Here is a 25,927-nt window from a genome sequence, read left to right as displayed (position 1 = left end):
GGGAAACGAACTAGGGGTCGTGGAAGGGGAGGAGGGCGGGGGGTGGGGGTGAATGGGTGAGGAGCACTGAGGGGGGCACTTGACGGGATGAGCACTGTGTGTTATTCTGTATGTTGGCAAATTGAACACCAATAAAAAATAAATTTATTATTAATTAAAGGATTTTTAATTATATAACATTGTATCATCTGCAAATAATTTTCTTTCTTTTCCACATTTGGTGCCTTTTTATTTCTTCATCTTGACCAGTTGTTCTGCCTAGATACTTCAGTACAATGTTGAATAGAAGTAGCAGGAGTAAACATTTTGACTTGTCCGTAGTCTTAGGGGGATGCATTCATTCTTTTACCATGGAAGAGGATAGTAGCTGTGCGTTCTTCATAAATACCCATTTTCAAGTTGAGGAAGTTCCCTTCTAATCCTAGTTTTCTGAATGCTTTTCATCATGAGAGAGTCCTGGATTTTGTCACATGCATTTTCTGCGTCATTTTGTGGTAATCACTTTTTGTTCCTTTCATTTTATTAATGTGGCATATCATATTGATTTTCATGCGTTGAACCACCTTTACAATCGTGGGATTAATCCCACTTTGCCAGGATGTATAATCCTTTAAATTAAAATTCTTTTAATCCAGGAAACTGCTGGGTTTGGTTTCCTAGTATACTTTTTAAGTTTTTGCATTTATATTCATAATGTGTATTGGTCTGCACTTTTCTTGTGGTGTCTTAGTCTCACTTGCTATCAGGGTAATGTTGGCCTCATAGAATGATTTAGGAATTTGCCCTCCCCCCTCTATTTTTTGGGAAGGCTTTGAGAAGGATTTATAATTCTTCTTTTTTTAAAGAAATAAACATTCAATTAGCCAACATATAGTAGGATAGCATTAGTTTCCCAAGAAGAGTTCATTAATTCATCAGTTACATATAACACCCAGTGTTTCTCATAACACGTGCCCTCCTTCATGTCCATCACCCAATTACCCAACCCCCCACCTCTCCTTCAGTGACTCTGAGATGGTTTCCTAGAGTTAAGAGTCTCTCATGCTTTCCCTCCCTCTCTGTGTTTGTATAATGTGTGTCTGTGTGTGTGTGTGTGAGAGAGAGAGAGAGAGAGAGAGAGAGAGAGAGAGAACATAGGTCCTTATCCATTCATCTATCAATGGGTATCTTGGATCTTTACATAGTTTGGCTATTGTGGACATTGCTGCTATAGACATTGGGGTGCATGTGCCCCTTCAGATCATTCTGAATGTACGTTTGTGGTAAATAGGTACTAGTGCAATTGCTGTCTATAGGTTGGCTCTATTTCCAACTTCTTGAGGAACCTCCATACTGATTTCCAGAACGGCTGCACCAGCTTGCATTCCCACCAACAGGGTAAAATTCTTTAGGCATTTGGTAGTATTCACCAGCGAAGCCAACAGGTCCTGAGCTTTTCTTGTTCTAAGTTCTTTTTAATGGATTCACTCTCTTTACTTTTTTCATGGGTCTATGGAGAATTTCTATTTTCTCATGAGTCCATTTTGTTACGTTGTGTGTTTCTGGGAAATTGACCTTTTCACCGAACTTGCCTAAATTTTGGTGTACAACTGTTCATGGAATTCCCTTGCAATCTTTTTTTTTTTTTAAATCTCTGCAAGGCTGATAGTAATGTCCCCACTTTCTGATCTTAGTGATCTAGTTTGTTTCCCTAAGTTAGTAGTCTCTCATACTCTGTCTCCCTCTCTGATATTTCCCACTCATTTTCTCTCCTTTTTCCTTTATTCCCTTTCACTATTTTTTATATTCCCCAAATGAATGAGACCATATAATGTTTGTCCTTCTCCGATTGACTTATTTCACTCAGCATAATACCCTCCAGTTCCAGCCACGTCGACGCAAATGATGGGTATTTGTCCTTTCTAATGGCTAATATTCCATTGTATACATAAACCACATCTTCTTTATACATTCATCTTTCTATGCTCATCGAGGGTTTATTTTTTTAATAATATATTTATTTTTTATTGGTGTTCAACTTGCCAACATACAGAATAACACCCAGTGCTCATGCTGTCAAGTGCCCCCCTTAGTGCCCACCACCCAGTCACCCCCACCCCCCGCCCTCCTCCCCTTCCACCACCCCTAGTTTGTTTCCCAGAGTTAGGAGTCTTCCATGTTCTGTCTCGCTTTCTGCTATTTCCTACCCATTTCTTCTCCTTTCCCCTCTATTCCCTTTCACTAATATTTATATTCCCCAAATCAGTGAGACCTTATAATGTTTGTCCTTCTCCGATTGATTTCTTTCACTCAGCAGAATACCCTCCAGTTCAGTCTTTATCTGTTTTACCTCCACCTTGACCTTAACTGTCTATTAACGCATTGTTTGGAGCCAAGTGTACTACTGTCGTGCCTCTATAATAATAATATTTGACTCAAACACAACCTTTTAAAAATTTCTTAAGTGGGTATTCCGATCTCCATGTATCAGGTACAGTGTTTTGTTTGGAAATATTAATGAGCATCCCTTGAATATTAAGGGTTGTTACCTTTGAAATCTAACTGAATTTAAAAAAATATCTTAGGTATTTATTTGAGAGAGGGCACATGCAGGGGGAGAAGGAGAGGGGGAGGGAAAACGAGACTCCCCACTAAGCAGAGAGCCTGATGCGGGGCTTGATCCCAGGACCCTGAAATCGAGACCTCAGTTGAAGGCAGACTCTTAACCTACCTACTAAGCCACCCAGGCGCCCCCTGAAATTTGATTTTACATGTTTGCAGCATGAGATGAAAAGTGGTGCTTTATACCTGAACTAGGCTTCTTGTTTTAGAGATCACAGGCTTTGGGCAAGGACCATGAACATTTTCTTACTGATGAACAAAGTGAAGTCAAGGAAGAAATCAGCAAGTGCAAAACAAAATTATGAGGGAAGCTGTAAGTAGTAGTAGTCCTTTAATATTAAGACCCAAGGAGGGATGTGAGCATTGGGGAATTTGGTTTGCCAAAATGTATATGACAGTTACCCGAATAACGGGCGAATGCCCAATATTTCCTTCCTTGAAACAGCAGCAGCAAGAGCTGTCAATGGTTCGGAAGTCTCTTCATTCCCTGTTGTTCTGACGACTTTGAAGAACAAAAGAACGGGAATCTACGTTTTATTAGGTATGACATTAGCTGCACTGAACCACACTGCAGTAGTTTAAAGATTGTAGTTGAAATTGGTACGTCTTGTTTATCATAGCTTGCTTGCTAAGTGCAAGAATCTTTTCCTGTTAAAACCCCGACCCTAAAAAACTGTGTGAGGAGCGGAAGTTCCACAATTATATACGTATTAAGCTATCAACCCTTTGTTAGTAATGAAGACTTTTTGTACTTAACACTGTCAATTAGCTGTTAGCAGTAAGGATGATTTAATTTTAGGCTTGCCCTCAGTGGATCTGTATTAGCCCCAAAAGGCTCAAACCACAAGTACAGAAAGAAGGCTCCATTGCTTTGCCTAAAGGGAAAAAATTAAAGAATATAAAATCTGTCTTATCCATGCATTCGCTTCTATTTACTCATTAGTTTACTGAGCCAATTCCAATACCAATATGGCTTCAGAAGAAAACGTACTCTACTGCCTTATAAAAATGATTGCAAGCAAAGATAAGATTGTGTTTTAAAATCCATTAAACTGCCTACAATCGCTGGGAGAAAAGAACTACGTATATAAATATCAGTGCTGAGACATGGGTTTGTGAATGTGTCATTTCCACAAGCACACCAAAATGTCATTTAATTGGTGTTGGCTCACTATTAAACGACACCTGCCCTCAGCATTTATTGAACATATTTCACAAATATGCACATGTACTTAATTACTTAGGGCTTAAGCATTTCACATCTGTCTTCTTTTAAACATTTTGTTTGTTTGTTTGTTTGTTTGTTTATGAGGCAGAGAGAGAGAGAGAGAGAGAGATGCAGAGACACTGGCAGAGGGAGCAGCTAGCTCCATGCATGGAGCCCGACGTGGTACTCCATCCCGGGTGCCCAGGAAATCTCACAGAGGAAGACATGGACATGGCCAACATGCACATGAGGAAATGCTCCGCATCACTGGACATCAGGGAAATTCAAATCAAAACCACAATGAGATACCACCTCACACCAGTGAGAATGGGGAACATTAACAAAACAGGAAACCACAAATGTTCGAGAGGATGTGGAGAAAGGGGAACCCTCCTGCACTGTTGGTGGGAATGTGAACTGGTGCAGCTACTCTGGAAAACTGTGTGGAGGTTCCTCAAAGAGTTAAAAATAGATCTGCCCTACTACCCAGCAATTGCACTGCCGGAGATTTACCCCAAAGGTACCAATGCAATGAAACGCCGGGACACCTGCACCCCTCTGTTTATAGCAGCAATGTCCACAACAGACAAACTGTGGAAGAAGCCTCGGTGTCCATCGCAAGATGAGTGGATAACGAAGATGTGGTTTATGTAAGTTAATCCTTCATATTTTTTAAAAGTTAGCATACAATGTTATATTAGTTTCAGGTGTACCATGTGATCATTCTGTAACTCTATACATTACTCTTTGCAATCGATGAGTGTACTTTTAGTCCCTTTTATCTGTTTCACCTGTCTCCCTTCCCTGCCTGCCCGCTGGCAACGACCAGTTTGCTCTCTGTATTTAAGAGTCTGTTTTCTCTCTCTCTTTTTTTTCTCACTTTATTAATCTGCTTTGGTTATAAAATTCCACATGTAAGTGAAATCATATGGTATCTGTCTTTATCTGACTTACCTCACTTAGCATTATACCCTCGAGATCCATCCATGTTGTTGCAGTGAGACATTCAATAAAGTTGGAGGAAAGAGGGACGCCTGGGTGGCCCAGTGGTTGAGCATCTCCCTTAGGCTCAGGGCGTGATCCCAGGGTCCTGGGATGGAGTCCTGCATCGGGCTCCCCGCAGGGAGCCTGCTTCTCCCTCTGCCTATGTCTGTCGCTCTGTCTCTGTCTCTGTCTCTCTCTCTCTCATAATTTAATAAGATCTTTTCTAAAAAGATAGATGGAATACATAAAAGAACCTGTCCGAGATGAAGAATTGAATACCTGGGATGCAGCGGAACGGACTGGAAATCTGGAAGATAGGGTGATGGAAAGCAACCAAGCTGAACAGCAGAAAGAAAAATGAAGAATGAAAACTGAGAGTGGGTGGAAGGAACTCAGTGACATCATCAAGCAGAACCACATTTGTATTATAGGGGTCCCAGAAGGAGAAGGGAAGAGTGCAGAAAATTTATTTCAAGACATTATTGTCCTTTTAAAAAAGTTACAGCATTCTTAGAGGGTGTGAAGTGATGTCTCATTGCAGTTTTCCTTAAGGACTAATGGTGTTGAGCATCTGTTCATGTGCTTGTTGGCTGTTTGTGGATCTTCTCCTCTTTGGAGAAATGTCTGTGTTCAAGCCTTTTGTCCATTTTAAAGTGTGGTCGTCCTTTTGTTGTCGGGTCTTGAGAGTCCTTTTTGTATTCTACATATTAGACCCTTGTCACATACATGATTTGAAAATATTTCCTCCCATGCTACACGTTGTCTTTTCACTCTTGTGCAAGTGTCCCTTTGTGCTAAAATTTTAATGAAGTGCAATGTATGTATTTTGTTTTCTTTCACTGCTTGTGCGTTTGGTGCTATATCTAAGAAACTATTGCCAAACCCAAGGTCATGAAGATTTACCCCAGTGTTTTCTTTGAAGAGTTTTATAGTTTTAGTGTTTATAGTTAAGTCTTTGGTCCATTTTGAGGTGATTTTTGTGTGCGTTCTGACAGGAGGGCCTAGCTTCCTCCTTTTGGCAGGTGGATCTCCAGTTGTCCCAGCACCACTTGTTGAAAAGACTGTTCTTTTCCCACTGGATGGTCTTGGCACCCTTGTTGAAAATCAAGGGCCATGTGTGTATGGGTTCATTTGCGGGCCCTCAATTCTAGTCTGCTGGTCTATATGTCTAGCCTTGTGACAATACCACACTGTCTTAATTCCTGCAATTTGTAGTAAGTTTGATATCGGGAAATATGAGTCTTCCAACTTTGCTTTTTGTTCTCAAGTTTGTTCTGGTGTTGGGAGTCCTTTGCACTTCTATATGAATTTGAGGATCGCTTTTTCTGCTTCTACAAATAGGGCATTGGAATTTTGATAGGAATCACGCCTAGTCAGTAGATAAATTGGGAGAGTGTTGCCACTTGAACAATAGGACATATTCTGATCCATGAGCACAATGTGTCTTTTCATTTATTTAGGCCTTCTTTGCCTTCTTTCAACAATGTTCTGTAGACTTCAGTGTAGGATCCTTGCATCTCCACAGCTAAATTTATTTCTAAGTACTTTATTCATCTTGATGCTTTTGTAAATGGAATTATTTTCTTAGTTTCCTTTTTTTTCAAATTAGGCAGCACACCCAATGTGGGGCTTGACCTCAGGACCTGAGATCAGGAGTCAGTTGCTTTACCAACTGAGCCATGCAGCACCCCTCTTAGTTTCCTTTTCAGGATGTTCACTGCTAGTATACTGATGGACACACAACCGGATTTTGTGTGCTGAATTCAAGTATTGGCTCTAATAGCTTTTGTAGTGGATTTCTTAGGATTTTTTGATACCTAAGATTCTGTCATCTGCAAAGAGTTTTCTTTGTTTTCCACATTTGGTGCGTTTTGTTTCTTTACCTTGACCAATTTCTCCGCCTAGAATGTTCAGTACAATGTTGAATAGAAGTGGCAGGAGTGAACATTTTGACTTGTCCGTGGTCTTAGGGGGATGCTTTCATTCTTTTACCATGGAATAGGATAGTAGCTGTGGGTTCTTCATAAATGCACATTTTCAAGTTGAGGAAGTTCCCTTCTAATCCTAGTTTTCTGAATGCTTTTGATCATGAAAGAGTACTGGATTTTGTCACATGCATTTTCTGCATCATTTTGTGGTAGTCATGTGGTTTGTTCCTTTCATTTTATTAATGTGGCATATCATATTGATGTTCATACATTGAACCACCTTTACAATCATGGGATAAATCCCACTTTGCCATGATGTATAACCCGTGTAATTAAAATTCTTTTAATCAATAAAACTGCTAGTTTTGGTTTCCTAGTAAACATTAAAAATTTTTGCATTTTTGCAAAATTTTGCACAGTCATAAGGTGTATTGGTCTGCACTGTTCTCGTGGTGTCTTAGTCTTAATTTGCTATCAGGGTAATGTTGGCCTTATAGAATGAGATAGGAACTTCTCCCCCCCCCCTTCTATTTTTTGGGAAGGCTTTGGGAAGGGTTTATAATTATTAATTATTAATTATAATTTATAATTCTTCATTCATTAGCCAACATATAGTAGTACATCATCAGTTTCAGAGGTAGAGTTCAATAATTCAGCAGTTACATATAGCACCCGGTGTTCATCATATTGTGCCCTGCTTCATTCCATCACCCAAATACGGCACCCCCCACCACTCCTCCAGCGACTCTGAGTTTGTTTCCTAGAGTTAAGGGTCTCTCATGTTTTGTCTCCCTCTGTGTGTATGTATAATGTGTGTGTGTATATATACCACATGGTCCTTATCCATTCATCTATCAATGGGCATCTTGGCTCTTTCCATAGTTTGGCTATTGTGGACACTGCTGCTATAGACATTGGGGTGCATGTGCCCCTTCAGATCGTTCCGTTTGTACATTTGGGGTAAATACGTACTAGTGTAATTGCTGGCTCATAGGGTGGCTCTGTTTCTAGCTTCTTGAGGAACCTCCTTACTGATTTCCAGAGCGGCTGCACCAGCTTGCACTCCCACCACCAGGGTATAATTCTTTAGGTATTTGGTAGAATTCACCAGCAAAGCCAACAAGTCCTGAGCTTTTCTTTGTTCTAGGTTCTTGTTGATGGATTTACTCTCTTTACTGTTTTCATGGGTCTATGGAGAATTTCTATTTTCTCTTGAGTCCGTTTTGTTACATTGTGTGTTTCTAGGAAATTGACCTTTTCACCGAACTTGCCTAAATTTTGGTGTACAATTGTTCATGGAATTCCCTTGCAATCTTTTTTTTTTTTAAAATCTCTGCAAGGCGGATAGTAATGTGGGGACATTTCTGATTTTAGTAACCTGACTATTCTCTCTTTTCCTAGTATATTATTGCTTTTATTTTCTTATACTTTAAGGACATATCAGCTTCATATGGTTCCATGTGTGTCTTTCCATATAATGACACTTGTGCTAACACGAAGGTCCTACCACCTACCAAGTACATTATTGCCAGCTGTATACGGAGAGTCTAGAGAGAAAAAAAAAAAAAAAAAAACCTTGGGTGATCCACAGAAACTTTGGATTTCCTGTGAGGTGAAATGAGGCAGAACTCCATTATTGTCTAGACTTCATAAGTCCCTTTATAAATAAAGAACTCATATTCAATATTCTTTTTTTCTTTTAATCCAGATATGGTCCTTACCACTGTCTCCTTTACTTACCTTCGTAAATAAGCACAGGTTTTTGGGAAAGGCTTGGCCGGTATTTTCTGACCTCCACTTTCCTCAAAGGGCCCTGAGCCGGTGGGCTGACTTAGAACTGGACACTTGATGGGGGACCAGAGTTTTCCACCAGAGCTGCTAGCATGAACTTTCTGCTTGCCAATTCTCATTATTTTCTCCTTAGAAAAATCAAGTAATACCCCATCCAGCTGTCCCTATATCTAGACCACAGAACACTACTATTTACTCTCTATAGTATCTCTCTTGCCACAGATTCTGGTCAGTCAGATGATACCGGCTCCCCCCGGGCCTTGCAGTCCAGTATGGTAACGGTGCCTACCTTGCCCTGCATAGGTTTGTGCCACCATCGTTTAGGGTGATCTTAGCCCCTTAACAACTGCTCAGGATGGAAGGTATCTCAGAGTCTACACAGCCAGTCCCCCAAATATGGCTGCACACCCCAAATGTGATCCTGGTTCACATGGGATCCTTGTGGAGGAGATGAGATGCATGTCCTAGGTATGTCTGCCCTCTTCAGTGGATGCCTCAAGCCAACATGATACCCCAGGAGGGAGGGGGTCCTCCCCCTTCACCCCAAACCAAAGGACACACCGCAAAAAAAGGCATGGGGGAAATCTGGGGATCTGGTTTCACATATAGGCCATCAATCCATGATGCCGATAAAGATTTGTCACTAAGGAGGCAAAGTAGTGCCTCACACTCATCTTAGAAATGAAAGGGTCTTAAACTACGTCTTACTTGTTCTACTGACTCACAGTGCCAGGAATGGATGATGGGTGGATGGATGGATGGATGGATGGGTGCTTGGATGGATGATGGATGGATGATGGATGGATGAGGTAGTGAAGAAAATATTAGAATGTAGAGCCAGATATGGCCATATAAGAAGGCTGAAGTTGAGTGGTATATTTGGCTCAGGAGACACGATGTTCATAGAAGAACTAGAGTGTGTCATTTCAGTGTAAAAGGCCCACAGACAGCATGAGATGGTGTGTTTCCAAGTACTTTTCAGGACCATGAGGATGTCATGTGGATTAGCCCAGGCAGAATGCCTCAGGAGTCATTGGCATCTCTCAGGCAGCATCCAAAGAAGTTCTTTTGGGCCTGAAGCTTACACAATTTGGAAGGCCCTCTTATAAAATTATGCAAAACGAGCATGAAAGTGAATATTGATTTAGGATTGGAAGAAAATTCATAATGAACTTTAAAAACTGATGACGAATCACTGAAATTCCAAAATAGTATGTGCACACACACACGTGTGTGTGAGTGAGTGTACATATATTTAAACACACCAACTGTGTAGTTGTACAATCTAAAGTATGATGAAGCACAAGTTCAAAGTGAAAGGTACCACAGTTTTATTGGGAATCAAAACAGCTAACTTGCAAATTTTACACACACATTCACACAAATCACATGGGCGTGTGAACACATAACATAGGCCTATGAGTGACAGCTGACTCCCTCTAAGAATAGAAATCCATTCAGGTTCATGTAGAACCTTTAGTGCTCACTTTCATATCACAATTTAAAAGCAAACTAGCTTTTCTAACGTATTTTTCCTCAAAAAGATTGTTTCTTGTTTCAAGATAGGATAACAATTCATGGACTACAGAGTTTATCTTTTGGTTACACAAGATTCATTGTACTCTGACAATAGCCACATTTAGGCAAATGGAAGCTTTTCTGTAGCTCATTTCCAGGTTCCCAGATACCAGTCCTTCTATTGCTCACACAGCCTGGAACGACTTACCAGCCTGCATATATAACTGTCGGAACCTGTCAGGGCTAGCCAGTGAATAAATCAAAAGAGAGCCCTGGCTTGGTAGGAGACAGATGACTGCATCATAGGGGACACAGTTCCGGAACAAAGTGCATGCTCTCCTACAATGCGTGCCACTTAGATGGGCGCCCAGCAGTGAACCTGGATTCCAGCTAGGTCTAAAATCGCTAAACTGTGTGTCCGATTACTCTAGTTGTCTTCCACAGGGGAATAAGCCACTACATGCAAAGCATCCCATCAGTCAGGAAGACAGCTTGGAGCCTGTTTGTTTTAGGAAACCACATAGCCACTGAGCAAGAACTGCTTCCCTAAGTGGAATCTCAGGCAAGTGTAGAGGTCACAGTCTCACTCAGGCCGAAAAAATGTTCACCACACGTTGAGATGTCGTTCACTCCAATGTGGACTACACGCAGATGACCAGTCATTAACTTTGGGTTCCAGACGGCTTTTCCAGGAACCATGAGAAGGTAGTGACAGTATATCGCAAACATCTGTGCCGTTGGCTTCACCCCTCAGGGCTTTTCTTCCACACAGATAAGCATGGCAGATCAAATTCAAGGAATTATCCTAAGAACGGATGCACTCATTTACACCTGTGTGAGGTGTCACAGAGAGAGTGAGAAATCCATGTGATGTTTCTGCGAAAATCCAACTTACATTTCAAAAGCGATTGTTGCTTCATGTCTGACAGCAGGGCTCTTTCACGTCATAAGAGATCGTGCGTCCCGTATTTAAAATATGAAGTGCTGACCAAAGCAACCTTATGAAAACATCTAGACAATGACACATCCAAGCAAGTAGACCGAAGTACCACTGTGTGCAGTATTTTCTTTTTTTTCATCAAATTAGTTTGCGAAGCGTTTGGGAACCAGAAACGATGGTGGCCGTGCTATGCACAAGTGCCACAAATGGATCCAAAATGAACCCAGCAATTTCCCGGGGTCTCAAATTTCTAGAACATATGAATATGGCATAGAGAATGGAAGGGTCCCGCATTTCATGGAGACAGGGCAATGAGAGGTCTCCCTGCTGCAGTGTCGGCACAGGAGGGCTTACTTATTAGCCTTGAGCCCGGGTGCCGATCTCTTTCGCATTTGCTTTAGGATATTGTTATCAAACAGCTGTTTTTCCCGGTAATGCACGGGTGGGCCCTGTAGGTACATTTCTTCTGCCTCCTTGTAACCTAATCCATCAAGTGCAGCAATTGAACAAATGATTGCTTCTGGCAGAAGAACTTCCACAACAAAACTCACTTTGTCGTCCCTTGCCAGAGTCATCCTCTTCCTGTCTATTTGTTTGTAGATTTCTTGTAAATGTCCCACCACAACATCCAACTGGTCTTCATCCTCCAGGTATGTTTCAATGCAGAGCGTGTACCTGTTCGAATTCAGAAATGATGCCAGCCACCTGGACTGTTTCCTGCCTTTGACAATGTCCAGAAGGTGGTGATCGGCCCCTTTCGTTTTCACGATGAAGTCCACGAGCCTCTGGTTGGCTCGGTCCCGAGCAGCCCTCATCCGGTCAGGGAGAATCTTCTTGCGGGGCCTCTTCCCGCCCGCGGAGGTCTCCTCCTCAGAATCCTCCAGGTCGGCATAATTGACCTTCGGGAAGTCAGCCTCCAGGTCCCCATCCTGGATGGCTTTCCTAACTGGGTAACTGACGTCAGCAGCAAAATAGTCCAGGAAGGAGCCTGCAAAAGACCCACAAGTGAGCCCTTCTCTGTAGTGAGAAATCAGGGAGAAGCACCAGTTCACACTTTGCTCGTACACTTTCCTGGCTCTCTTCATCAGTGTTTCTTTCTCTTTGCATTCCAGGGGCTTTAATCTTCGAAGAGGAACTCGAATGCCACTCATTTCAGCGTGCATGTTTGCCTCAATCAAAAGCACCCTTGCAGTCTGCTCTGCTTGGCTGACGCTCTTTACCACCGCTGGCCAAAAGGGGTGATTTTGAAATTTAAACCAGACCATCATTCCTCCTTCAATGGGACAAGGCTCCTGTGGAGAAAGCATGCTGGTCAGTTGTCCCATTTCCTGGCTGACATCCTTCTTAATAGCAGTGGTGGGGCTCACAGCCTTTGAGCTGGCCGAAGGTCGAGATTCCTGCAGCCCTTTCTCAAGCTCTTGTACCTGTAGCTTCCTTCTCCTGTTTGCCAGACGGAGTGAACAACGCGGCCTCAGGTTAGGGGCACTGGAGGAGGCTGCCACAGCTTCCAAGCCTGGATCCCAGGGACCCTCTCCTTGGTCCTCAACATTCCCAGGGGAGGCAGAGCGCTCAGAGGAGGCAGCCGGGGTCTGTGCGTGGGTGTCAGGTGCCTCTTCTTCCAGAACCTTCTCAGGCACAGTGAGGTTGAGACCTGGTGGCAGAGATGGAAGGATGCCTCCATCTTCAGCACCGGTACCCTCCTCCTTGGCTATGCCATGCGAGGACCTAACTCTTGAGGTGTCCCTCTTTTCCTTGCCCTCTTTCTCACCACCATCTTCTGAAAGCGACGGTAAGTTCGGGTGCCTGCTGGAGCTTGGTGAGGACTTTGCTCGCCTTTTCCTTGGAACGGGAGTGACGGTTGTGTGTGCCTGTGATTGGCCGCCTTCTGGGGCGTCCAGTCTCTGAGAACGCAGCAGCCGCGATTTGAGGTTTCTGCGTTTCCTGAGACGCCTCAGTAAGATCCCTTTGGCCTTCCGGTAGTTTTTAAGAGATAGCTTTCTTGGTCCCCTTCGGAATGGTGTAGTGGTCTCTGGATCATCTGATGCTCCTCCTGGGCGCACATCTGCTCTCTCCTTCAGAATCTCCAATGCCACTGTAAGAGTGTAAGGCACTTCCTGTCCCGCTGGGACACTGGCCTTCGAATAGGCTGTTAGCAAGGAGGTAATGGATTCAATCTGAGACTCGTTTAGGATCTTTACATCTGTGCTTTTCACTTTAATTTTTTCATCTACCGAGAATATTTCAACTTCTAGAGAAAGTGCTCCTTTCCTCTTATTTCTTGGTGAGACCCCGGATCTGGACAAAACCCTTGCTGGCCACAAGTGGCCTTTCCAATTGCATAGGACATAGTCAGCATCCATTGTGATTTGGGTGTCCTCTCAAGAGGTGACTAATAGAGGTTGAGCGGTCTGGCCGTCAGACACACAGGCAAGGCACATCTTCCCTAAAATAATGTCCTTCAGCACGCCCTTTGGCCTCGGGCCACAAAGGGTTTACGGCTTGTGTGGACTGTCCTTCTTCACCTGCGTCTCCCAGGGTCACGGGGACTTGTCATCGGAATGGACTGTATAGGAGAACACTGGAATATGGAAAAGGAAGAGAAGAAAAGCATTAGGAGAAAAAATTCCTTTTGTGAACGTAGAAGGATATCGGTCAATGAGAATTGAAAGGAGATAAAGCAAAGAACTATAAAGAGTGTGCGTGTCAGACAGGGGGGTATCGGGGAACATAGAGAAGATACCTGAGGAGTGTGTGTGTCAGACAGGGGTGTATCGGGGGAACATACAGAAGATACCTGAGGAGTTTTTTAACCTTCCATACCCAACTTCTTGCCCTGCTTGTTGCCACTCCATATTAAAGAGCATCTGTGTGGGGAGGCGGGTGTCATTTTCCAGATCTCATTTGTGTTATTGGCCGTCTTGTGCCTTTTGTGCTCCCTGGGGCTCATCCTGGGGGGATATTTCACTCAGTCCTTATTTTCTGGGGGGGCACTGATGCCACCCTGTGCACCCAAGGAAGCCAGGGACAATCTCCAGCCTACAGATACTGAACGCCAGCCAGCCCAATCTTGGGTTCAAGAGCATGAGCTTAGAACCCAGAGGTTCACAAAGATCATCCTGGTGGTTACTGGTGCCATCCTTCATAAGGATTGCTACAGGCATGGGCCATTGGCTGTGACCTGCCCTTTTGCATTGCACTACGGTGGCTCAAAAGGCTATTGCTCACCCCCCTCCCCACCCCCAGTGCTAAATTTCGGAAAGAGATGGCTGTAGAGCAAGGAGCGGAATAAGCCACACTCCAAATGTCAACATGAAATGACTGCAAGTGAAATGTTTAGTAAAATAGGAACATCTTACAAAACACCATGTAGATCGAGGGAGGCGTGAGTCTATTTGCGGCACCTGTTGGTTCCCAAGTTCCAACTGCTTGTCCGGCAGACCCTTTCCTCTACTCTGTGCCTCTGAGGTGCACAGTCCTTCCAGGGATCAAATGGCCTCAAATGTAGATACCCAGGATGTACGTACCTCTAATGTTAATCTAGACAATCGGAAAGCCAGATGGGAAATTAAGCCAACAAAATGGGGATGGAGTCATCATTTTCCCTTCCCCAACTCTGGAATACAGGCTATTCTGAAACAGAAATGATAGGTACATCTCATTTGGAATGTAGACCTGTTTCTCTGCTTCCTTCTTTTGCATTTCAAAAATATTGCCACATTAACCTGTTTAGTTTAGGCGAGTCCTCCTATTTCAGAACCATGGCAACTACGGCTTTCATAATAGCCTTTTTATCCATCTTAAATGCAAGGAATTAATAGTAGCAGCGTTTAAGTGTGTGTGTGTGTGTGTGTGTGTGTGTGTGTGTGCAACAAAAACGGTGTCTATTATGTAAGTGTGTGTTGGTGTTTCTGAAGTAAAATTGTGAAGAGAAAAACCATGCCGAGGGGTATACACGGGGGGCAATACATTATAGATGCTTACTGTCTACATACGGAATGAGGGTTCAGTGCACGTTCGCAATGCGCTATATACACATGCGTGCACCTATTGCCTAGGACTGTATTTCTTCACTCAAGAGCAGTATGGGATCACTGTTTCGTGGGAATCTGATTTTTTGCATCAGTTTTGTGAATCACTTTTTGCAATACGGTTTCCCTGACATTTCAAAACTTCATTTAAATATATTTCAATCTTTTAGATGTGTGTCATGCATACAATGCAGTTGTTCTCTCAATCCCCCTTCCCACCCGTCAAGAAATACCTGTTAATGGGTTCTACTTTTCCACATATACTGTTCAATTATGTATCACAGTTCGCTTACAGATTTTAGTTCATCCAGTATCGGTTTCAAATGGTACGTTTTGATTTACAACAGATCATTTCCCTAAAAAAACACGTGTAAGCAGGACATTGTTCACACATACTCCTAGCTACAATATGAAACATATGATGACTAATGACACAGACTTTGGGCCCAGCCTGCACAAACCTATTCTTGCCAGAATGTATGATCATGCAGGTATTGTGTCCTCTGCTTTACAGAACTCAGTGTACTGGCTCTTAGATCACGGGTGTCGGGTGAGGACACGGAACAGAGAAGAGAAGGAAAAACAGGTAACTCAACCAACTGCAGTCTCCCTGCAGCTTGACCTGCCAGTCTCTCACACAGAACAGGAGTGCCTGAGTCACCTGAGCTCCAAACAGACCCCCAAGAAACACACACACTCACAGGTACATACACAGATTCAGAGTGATGAGGTTAGAGATGCAAGATATCTGATATTGATGCATGGAATCCATGCTTTCTGCTCTACACATGCATGCAAATGTTGTTGCTTCCAGGGCAGGGCTTCTTTCAAGCTTCCCTCAGTTCCTTATCTTGGAAATACACACAGAGATTCTAAAATGCTGTTTAAGATTATAAAGTAGGAAAACCGTTAAGGATCAGTAAACTAATCACCCAGAAGGAATGGGAAATGCAAATATATGAGTCTCGCACTTTTAAATTCTGTTTAAACCTATTTTCTATAAGATATTAGAAAGGGCTTTAAAAACCATAGCACCTATTTGACTATTCTCTCCCATCCACGTTTGTGTACATCTGTTCAACTACGAAGCACTTTAATGGAGTAACTTGCAGCGGACAACCAAAATATCAATTCCAATCATTTTGTCCGGTTACCAAAACAATGCATCTTTGAGAGACGCAGTCAGAAGGAAAGCGTTTTTAAGGGAAATATAAAATCGTCAATGGCCTACTCAACAGATGCTTTGGCCCACTGTCCAAACATCTTCCATTTAAGGGTTGGCACATAATGTTGCAGATGATTTCCTTATTTTTTCATCCTAACAGGAGCACAGCTTTCTTCTATCCCTCTAAGGGTGCATCCAGGTGGGTGTGTAGACAGACACGTGGCAGTTGGACAGAAAGAGGGACAGAGAGAGGGAATTATATGTAAATGTTGATCCTCTTCTGCACACCAGGAACAAGTATTAAAAATAGAACCTTGAAAAAAAAATAGAACCTTGGATGACACTGAAGTAACTATTAAAGTGACCCCCAATCCTGGAGGGCTTGGATCTGAACATGTATCCACAATTCTAGTTTACAGTCATACCAAACATGCCTGCCCAGTAAAAATGAATAGAATAAAACAGAAGGGGAATCGTAGAAGTAACAACTCCACAATTTGTAACTTCAGGGTCAATTCCAGACCATCAAGAAATAGAACCCTCAGATGAACCAGCTTCAATTTTGAAGTCCTGCTGTTAACTCTAGTCCATTTGCTCCTTGGCCAAGGAATGAGAGAACGTGGTGGCAACGAATATTTATTTCTGAATCAATGGCCGTGACTTTTGGAAGAATGAACTTGGACGCTTTGTTCCTTAACTCCTTTCCCCGTTGAGGGCTGTGATCACTTCCAAACAAAAACGAAAACAACCCTCTGAACGTGTTCTGTCAAAACAAGGGCACTGTCGTTGATAGGACTCCCGCACCCCTCCACTCCCCAGAGGCAGAACGTCTCTCATCTTTACCCCAACACCCTCTCATCCCTTCCCTAAAATCATTGCTTATTTATTGGACTTTTTTTGTGTGTGTGTTGTTCATTCTGAGATGGAGGAGGTGGGCGGGGCCATAGGTAGAGGGTGATGGAATCTTACATAGGCTCCATGCCCAGTGCAGAGCCGCACACGGGGATCGATCTCATGACCCTGATATCATAACCTGAGCTGAAATCAAGAGTAGTGTCCTCAACCGAGTAGCCACCCATGCACACCTTGGAGCTTCTCTTAAGCTGTAGGCTTTGTTACCTTGAACTGTCCCCGAAATATGTATTTCCATGAATGGACGCGTTAGCAGTTCCCCCTTTTGGCTATAAAGGCACATTTCATGCAATTTCACTTAGAGAGAAAACACGTTCTTGCCTACTGTTACGCCTTTCCACTGCCCCATGAATCCAGCATGAACTTTCCACATGTCAAAGTTTTTAACCACATTCCATTTGTAGAGCAACTGAGTGGGAATTGAATCTTCAGACCTTTCCCTTATGTTGCTCACTAGTTTCATAAACTCATTGAGGTCACACCTATTCGGAAATGTGGACCATTTTTGTATAAACATTTCAATGGCAAGTAGCGCAGACTGAAAACTCGTGAATCGCCCTCAGTTCTATCAAAGAACTGAAAAACCTAGGCTTGCTTCTCACCTACAAATGATCAGCTACAACACTAAAAGCACCTACACGTTCAAATTGCCAAACTCTGCCCCCATTTTCCCTTAAGAAAGAAGGAACCATAGCAACTATGCTTGCAGGCACACACCATCAAGAGCTCTAGAGCTGCCCAGAGGAGGAGAAGCGTGAGTGCTTGTGCAAAGGACTACACAAACATTAAGGTTCCCCTCAGGGCCTTATTTTAAGACTAGAGTGACTTCTGTCCCATTCCTTTAGCAAACTCAGGTGGTTTCTCCCATCAAGCAGGCCAATTTTCTTCCAGAGGTTCTCTGTTACCCCTCCAGTCACTGTTACCTGCCACAGGGAGACCTCCACTTCCCTCTCTAAGAGTGATGAAATCAAGCACAGCCTTAGGACTGAAAAAGTCAAGGGCATCCTGGTCTTTCCTGCAGGCGAGACTTCCATAATTACTGATATCCAGGCGAGTGGACAAAGTGTGTATTTCAGAACCTATTAATTTCCCTGTGTCATGCACAAGGAGAAAAAGGTGCCGTAATTCACAAGACAACTCACTGCATCGTAGCTTGTCATAACGGCATTGGTTGTCTGCCAGGTGCTTGCTACCCATGGGAATAGACTCACAAACCGATAATCTAAGCCAACAAGGGCATGTTATGCATCCAACACAAGGACTGATGCAGACCTTCATGTGCGGACAGAGGACAAAAATTCATTCACCCCCCCCCCAAGAAAAACATATCTAGAGACCAATGAAGCGCAAATATTACGCTTTCCCTAAGGCACACATTCACATGAGAGCAACGGTGTCTACTTCATCTTTGGATACAAAAGACATGTGAATGCAAGAGAAGAGTCCAGAATGATAAACAGAAATGTCATGGCACTGTTGCATTGGCAAGAGAGGAAGGAAAAGGACAGAAGTGGGTGGTGAGGGTAGACATCATTTCTCAAATGTTTTAAAACATTACAAGGAGGACACATTTATGTGTACATAGGCACCGACACCTTACTTTGCAAAGATTCTAAGGTGATATGAAATGAAATCCTGGATGTAAGTGAACAAAAAGCAGGCAAGCAAAACAGTACCAACCATTGCATAGAAAGCAATGCAAATACATTGGAAATGTCTTTGAGGTACATTTTGTTTGGATCAAAGGAAATGTTCATTATTAAAATGTATACATTTAACCACAGAAGATATATTGTACTGCAGTCCAAGAAGAGAGAAAGGCTGCTGAATGTTTGAAGGAACAATAGGCAACAATGTTCCAAAATAAAGAAAAATATCAGATGGTGTATTGATATGCCAGCCTACAAGGATAATATATTCCCTCCCTCTCCCTGCTCTCCCTCTCTCTTCCTCTCTCTCTAACATTCACACACACACACACACACACACACACACACACACACTCACACTTCTAGGCTCATCATGCTTAAACTTCTAGAACCCAGTGGGAAAAGAACAGCTTTAAAAGCAAAGAGGGACCCCAGCATGACTTTTAGGCAACACTCTTCCTATTTCTGTGAAAGAGAGCTTGAGTTATTTGGAGATCAAAAAAAAAAAAAAAAGAACAATTGAGCAATGACACAAGAGTGTCATGACAGGAAGAGTGGGCACTTGTAGTTCCAGAGAACCCAATGGAGGATACGGTGGTTCTGAGAAGCCATGACGTCTGAAGAGGAGACCTCAGAGCATGGGCTCCGACTTTGTTTGTTAGAGATGTTTCATAGATCATGTGTGTGTCGGCTACTCAGAGTGAACACAATATCATCCCCAAGGCTACACAGAGTCACATTAGATCTTCCAATCCTACCCATTTGCCTCATTTGCTGACTTCTTTTGCTCTCTCATTTCACACACATAATAACTGGATTTTAAGTCAGTGCAAGTGAGTCAACTTACATCTTTTAGGGTTCATGGGACATTCATCAAGCAGAGGTACATGATGAGGAATATTTGGGGATCTCTGCTTTCAAGAACCAGGTAACAATGCCCTCGGGCAATGGTGTCACCTTAGGACAGCAGAAAGGGGCCCTGGTGTGACAGAGTTATTCAGTCACCTAAGCTCCCCAGCCCCAAGAGAAGCTGCCATCCCCTCTGATAAAACAGGAGGGATTAGAGCTCTTAAAGTCCAACTGAAAACCACACTCTGGCAACACACAAACACACACACGACTCACACATTGATAGCAGACACTGACTAGTCCGATGTTTCTACAGGTACTCCATCTCTCCAGTCTGTAAATATCCTTGTTAAATGTTTCTTCTGTCTCCAGGAAAGAATGGCTTACCCCAGTTGTCATGGAAACCAGAATGTCATCAGAAACGGTCTTCCTGATGTTCGCTTGCTCTGGAAGCCAGGAAGTACTAATACCTCCTCAGATGCTGAGCGTTGATCATGGTCTCAGTCAATTACACCCTGACCAATCCAGTGAATGAATGAATGAGTTTGTGAGTGAATGAATGAATGAAACATTGAAGACAATATCTGATGGTCTCAGGAAAGGCATTGAGGGCAGGGGAGTTTTTGTAAAATGGGTTATGGAAGAAATAAAGTAGAAAGATAACAGCTTGTGTCTTCCCTTAACACACACACACGCTTAGGATCCAGGTTCCGTTAAGGACCTCCTTTCAATGTGCCAAGACACATGAGGCTGTGTGTGTTTGTGTGGTTGGGATTCAAGGACTCTCAGTCAATTAAAAATGACCCAAGAGGAGAAGACGTGTCAGGACAAAGGCCCTGGATGTAAGAGGTCCATTTGCCTTAACTAGAAACTCGGGTTGCAACAAGACCAAATGACCCTCAGTGTACCCTTGGACAACTGTGTACTGACCTTGTTTTCAGGACACCAGTGGTTCCTGAGAAGAGAGGCGAGTCCCCCAAAATTTCCCTGATATCCTGTTTGGATATGGATGGATAGGGAGATAGAGATGAGCCTCTCACATTTAGGATGTGCACTCAGCTTGTACTGCTGCAACCACACTGCCAATGAAGGCTATTCCCAGAGGTTGGGCTCCTCTCAGAAGGGCACACAGCGCACACTTCCTCTCTCATAGTCATCTACATTAGGGGACAGAGGTGCCCTGGGACGTAGCTCTTGTTTCCTGTTAAGGAGCTCCAGGCAATTCTTCTTTGGCCAGTCCTGGGCAGTGTGATGTGCTGGCAACAGGCTTTCGGGAGGGAAGATTGCAGTTCCGAGCTCCAGGGTATTCCTATTTCCATGTTGTAAGTAGTTCCATTATGGCCGAATTCAAACCACTGACTCGATGTCACCGAGTGCTGATTTGGCAAGTGATGCCCCAAATCAGCCCTCACAAGGTGACGGTTCCAGACAGATCCAGCACAGCCTTGGACCCCAGATTCCAGAGCCAGACAAAGCCCTCTCGTTCTACGTGCAATCCAGGAGAGCAGGGCAAGCTGGAGTTTTCATAGACTGTGTGCCACCTGAATGAAGGCTTTCGAAAGGTTCTTGGTGAAGAGGAGAGGAAGAGGCATACCAAGAGCCTCCATGTATGTAGCCTATGTAGTTTTAGGGGTGGGAAAATAGTGGGAAGCACCCATGGCCAATCTTTTCAAATCAGAGATACCTTCTGAAAGACCAACTCTTTCCCCTTAATGTTAGACATTCTAGGGGCGTTAACAGCTATTGTTAGGCTTTCGTTTGCAATTCCTAGTGACTAATAATCTTGAGTATATTACCATGTGACTTTTGGCCATTTGTTTATCTTCCCTCGGGAAATATGTACTCAGATCTCTTTCCCATCCTTATTTGTTTTTAAATTTGGTTGGAGTTATAAGGGTTCTTTCTATACTCTGGTTGCTAGACTCTCTCTAGACATATGATTTTCAGGGGGAACCCTGGGTGGCTCAGCGGTTTGGTGCCTGCCTTTGGCCCAGGGCGTGATCCTGGGGTCCTGGGATCGAATCCCATGTCAAGATCCCAGTATGGAGCCTGCTTCACCCTCTGCCTGTGTCTCCGCCTCCCTCTTTCTCTCCGTGACTCTCATGAATAAATACATAAAATACTTTTTAAAAAATCATATGGGCAGCCCGGGTGGCTGAGTGGTTTAGCGCCAACTTCGGCCCTGGGCATGATCCTGGAGACCCGGGATCGAGTCCCACATCAGGCTCCCTTCATGGAACCTGCTTCTCCCTCTGCCTGTGTCTCTGCCTCTCTCACTCCTCTCTGTGTATTCTCATGAATAAATAAATAACATCTTTTTAAAAAAGACATATGATTTGACAATATTTTCTGCCATCTTTAGGATATCTTTCTGTCTCAATAGTGTCTTTTATTTTTTGTTCCTTTTAAAAGATTTTACTAATTTACATGAGAGAGAGAGAGTGAGAGACAGAGAGAGAGACAGAGAGAGAGAGAGAAAGAGAGATAGGGAGAGAGAAAGGGAGAGACAGAGAACAGAAGCAGGAGGAGCAGGAGAGGAAGCAGGCTCTCCGCTGAGCAGGGAGCCCGATGCGGTGCTCAATCCCAGGACTCTGGGACCACAACCCGAGCCAAAGGCATATGATAACCCATTGAGCCACCTAGGTGCCCAAAGATGGTGTCTTTTAATGCAAAAACTTGTTTTCATTTTGGTGAACGTCAATTTTCCCATTTCTTTTCTTTTGTTGCTTTTGGTCTAATGTTTAAGAAATCGAAGGTCATGGAGGTTTCCTGCTACGTTTTATTCTAAGAGTTTTATATTTTTAGCTCTCACATTTAGGCGTTTTGTGTATGCTGTGACTAGCGTGTCCAACTTATGAGCTAACCTCTGGAAAGATTACTTCAAAATTCCTGAAATCCTCTTGGCACTGCCGTAAGAAATGAAAACGTGCTGAAATGATCTATAGACAGGAGTCATCCAAGACCTGTGTTTTTCTATAGTCGGAGGACCTCTGAGATGTATCAATTTGATTTCTCCTTACAAGTGTAAAACTGACAAGTTCACGGTCGGTGTTAGAAAAGTCAAAAGCTGTTATAACTCAAAAGGTGTCATAACTCTTCTTGGTTAGTCATGGAGCAGATGCTCCACTAAAGTCCCTTGTTCCAATTTCTTTCCTGTTTTTCAGATTTTTAATATTTACCTCACATCCTTGGTGGGCATTTGCAAAACAAAGATAGTGGTTTTATGAAGCCACCAGATGGAGATATTGAGCTGCCACTGTTTGTGACAGTCAGGTCTTTCTTGACTAATACAGTGGTTCCAAGTTTCAGAGCAACCTGGAGAATTTACTGAAAATGCAGATTCCTAGCACGCCCACATGGTTGATTGGGCAGGCTTAGGACAGTTCTAAGGAATCTGGACTTTAACACTCTCCTTTCAGGGATTCTGATATATCGGTGATCCCATGCACCACCCTTTGAGAAGCTCTGATGTAAATGGCCATTGAAATCATGCACATAGGTGGAAACATATAGGGAAAGTATATCGATTGAGATAAGAATCAAGTAAAACGAAGTCCTGAGGAACATTATCATGGGAGGGCTCATTTGAAGAGAAGGAGCTAGCAATGGTAAGAAGAAGTTGACAGAATGAAAGGAGATACCGGGACACTATGCAGTTATGGAGGCCAAAGGAAAACAGAGAGAGTGGAAGGAAAAAACAGGAGATAAGAGGGGTCAACGAGACTGCATGCATTTTTGTTCGAATTTATTCACACCTCCTTCATCATTTTCTCTGACTTCTTTGGAAGAAATGCTGCCTTTAACAGTAAGAATGTGGGATCCCTGGGTGGCTCAGCGGTTTAGTGCCTGCCTTTGGCCCAGGGTGGGATCCTGGAGTCCCGAATTCGAGTCCCACATCGGGCTCTGTGCATGGCAGCTGCTCTCTCGATCTCTCTTTATCTCATGAAAAAATAAATTTAAAAAGAGTATATATGCTCTTCTGATATCTGACACACCCTAATTTGTTCATGTACTTGAAATATGTATTTCCCGTCCCAAATCCACATTTGTTAATGAAATGTTACAGTTAATCCTGATGATGAAAATGTTAGCTTTTATGCTTTGAAATATGTAGCAGGCACCAGCTTGCATTCAATGTTTGATATTCAGGAAATTGTGTGCCAGTGGCTCACAAAGTGGCGACAATAATGGCAATACAATAAACACGAAACACCGGTCACCATTACGATAGAATGAACCAGAAACAGTAATGCTGCTATACTGCTACTAATATTTACTAATATTTGACTGGTTCCTGGATATTACTGAGGGCCCGTACGAGTCTTTATGCATTATTTCACGTAGCGGCATCCAAAATATCACGAGACAAATACTGTCGGTATACCTTTAAGATAGTACGAAAGTGATCAAGGCTTCGAGAGAGAGGTCAAGATGTCAGCTCAGTGTCTCACAGTCCCCGAGGGGGACAGCCCCGTTTAATGGCATGCTGGACTGTCAGTTCAGGCTTTGAGCATTTTTGTGAGTTTCCCTTTAAGAAAACCCAACATAGTCAAGTTTTGTATTATTTTCAGAAAGGCACAAGTTGCAGGGACCTCCCGGTCGCCACCTAAATCCTTGCTCTCCTCTTTTTCCTGGGCCCCATCTAGGCAGCATTGCCCAGCTTTCCTTGCTGTCACGCGTGACCATGTGCCTGAGATCTAGGCAATGGGACGGCAAGCGGAAATGATGCGTGCCACTGCCAGGCCTAACTTGTAAACACCTGGCACCTTGTACACCTCTGTGCTCTTTGCCCCTTCTAGCAAACTGCTAATGGGGCCACGTCCGGGGCTCCCGTGGAAGCCCCATGTTGGATGTGGCAGACTTTCTGACAGCCGGGATCCCTGTGGAAGTGCATGGATAGTGCCTGCCAGGAGGACCCAGTCACTTTCCCAGTAATGTGCCAAGAGTAATAGATAAACGAATTGAGATAAACCATTTGAGTCCCTGTACACGTTTGGGTTTACGTGTTAGGGTAATAGTCTACCACCCCTGACACAAGCTGGGCAAAAATTAATTTGTGGTATGCCCTGCTCTGTCACCGTGAATTGCATCTTCCTGCATGTTGAATAGTGGCTCAAACAGGGGCTTTGTTTATTCCAGGTAACACATGGCAGGAATACATAATCCAGGGCTGCTACTACAGTTCGGGCAGCCCGGATCTCCTCTCTTCTCGTCCCTCTCTCCTTAAATGTGGCTTTTGTCTCAATTTGGAACCCAGGAGTCGTTGTTGAGCTACTGGCGTTTTCTCTACCGGGGACAGACCCTTCTTCCCGTCATCTTGTTTGGTCTCCGTGAACTCTTCAATGGGTTTGTCATTTCATAACGCTTAGGTGCACTCCAAAATTCCAAAGACAGCACCTTTCTCGATTGACATGTTTTGAAATTTACATGGAAAACAAGAACTTTGTAAAGGACTTCCACCTCCACAGTGACAACCTTCAAACCATTTTCTGCAGTACTGGGATAGGCAGGCACTACTAGAGACCATGGCTTATAGCTGAAGATGTGCTGTAGCCCCAGAGCAGCAAAGGGACACAAAGCAGTGAAGAGGGGAGGGCCAGGGGTGGGCAAAGGGGTGGTGGAAGGGGATGAGGGTGGGGGGTGGGGGTGAATGGGTGACGGGCAGTGAGGGGGGCATCAGATGGGATGAGCACTGGGTGCTATTCTCTATGTTGGCAAATGGAACACCAATAAAAAATAAATTTATTATTTTAAAAAAAAGTACCGAAGGTCTGGCCCTTGCTCCACTGTGTGGCTCTGCAAACTTGGGTAAGCATCTGTAGTCTCTGACCATGGTCCTCTTAACTTATACACGGGCCTTGCACCAATTCACCTTCCAGAGGGATATTAAGATCATCCAATGAGTCACGGGTATGTATCCCTTCAGGCCAGGACCGCATAGCTCGCTGAAATGTTGTCTGTATTCATGGGCAAACAGTGTCCAATACGAATGGTGAGTTCTAAATCTGCTTGGCAGAATGATACAGGCTTCCTGCACGGTCAATGCCAGGCACAGGAATACGGTCCTCTTAGCACACAGAGGACTGGATTACAGTGCAGTGAGAGGAGTGAGGTGGCACAAGTCACAGCAACAGGCAAAGGAAGGAGTGACAGCCAAGGGTCTCGGCAGAGAGGTTGGTTGAGCTCATTCAAGGGTGCAGTGGCAGGCAACAGCCAGGGTGTGCTTCGGGGAGTGGCAAGAAGCTCAGGATGGGGAGGATAAAGGGGAAGTCAAAGGAGACGAGGTGCTAAGGATCCTCGTATGTAGGGTCGACCCTCGTGTGGAGGCTGTCAGGAATCACGGAAGGATCTGAGT

The 25,927-nt window shown here is 43.7% G+C and overlaps 2 protein-coding genes across 2 annotated transcripts in view; both read right to left on the bottom strand.

The window, feature by feature from the left end:
- The window catches only part of LOC140596090 (synaptonemal complex protein 3-like), a 126,488-nt gene that overhangs the window by 5,968 nt on the left and 94,593 nt on the right, over window positions 1-25,927 (bottom strand). The window lies entirely within an intron of this gene.
- Window positions 11,211-13,329, bottom strand: LOC140596140 (PWWP domain-containing DNA repair factor 3B-like). The gene has a single exon (XM_072743534.1). The coding sequence runs from the start codon at window positions 13,327-13,329 to the stop codon at window positions 11,320-11,322; it is 2,010 nt and encodes a 669-aa protein (XP_072599635.1). The 3' UTR covers window positions 11,211-11,319.

The sequence above is a fragment of the Vulpes vulpes genome, chromosome X (genome assembly GCF_048418805.1).
Source record: "Vulpes vulpes isolate BD-2025 chromosome X, VulVul3, whole genome shotgun sequence".
In the NCBI taxonomy this organism is placed as follows: Eukaryota; Metazoa; Chordata; class Mammalia; order Carnivora; family Canidae; genus Vulpes; species Vulpes vulpes.
The sequence above is the reverse complement of the archived record's forward strand: the minus strand, read 5'-3'. Positions and strand labels throughout refer to the sequence as shown.

Excerpts from the sequence above, each read along its gene's own strand:
- LOC140596140 (XM_072743534.1), bottom strand. The coding sequence starts at position 13,329 with ATGGATGCTGACTATGTCCTATGCAATTGGAAAGGCCACTTGTGGCCA.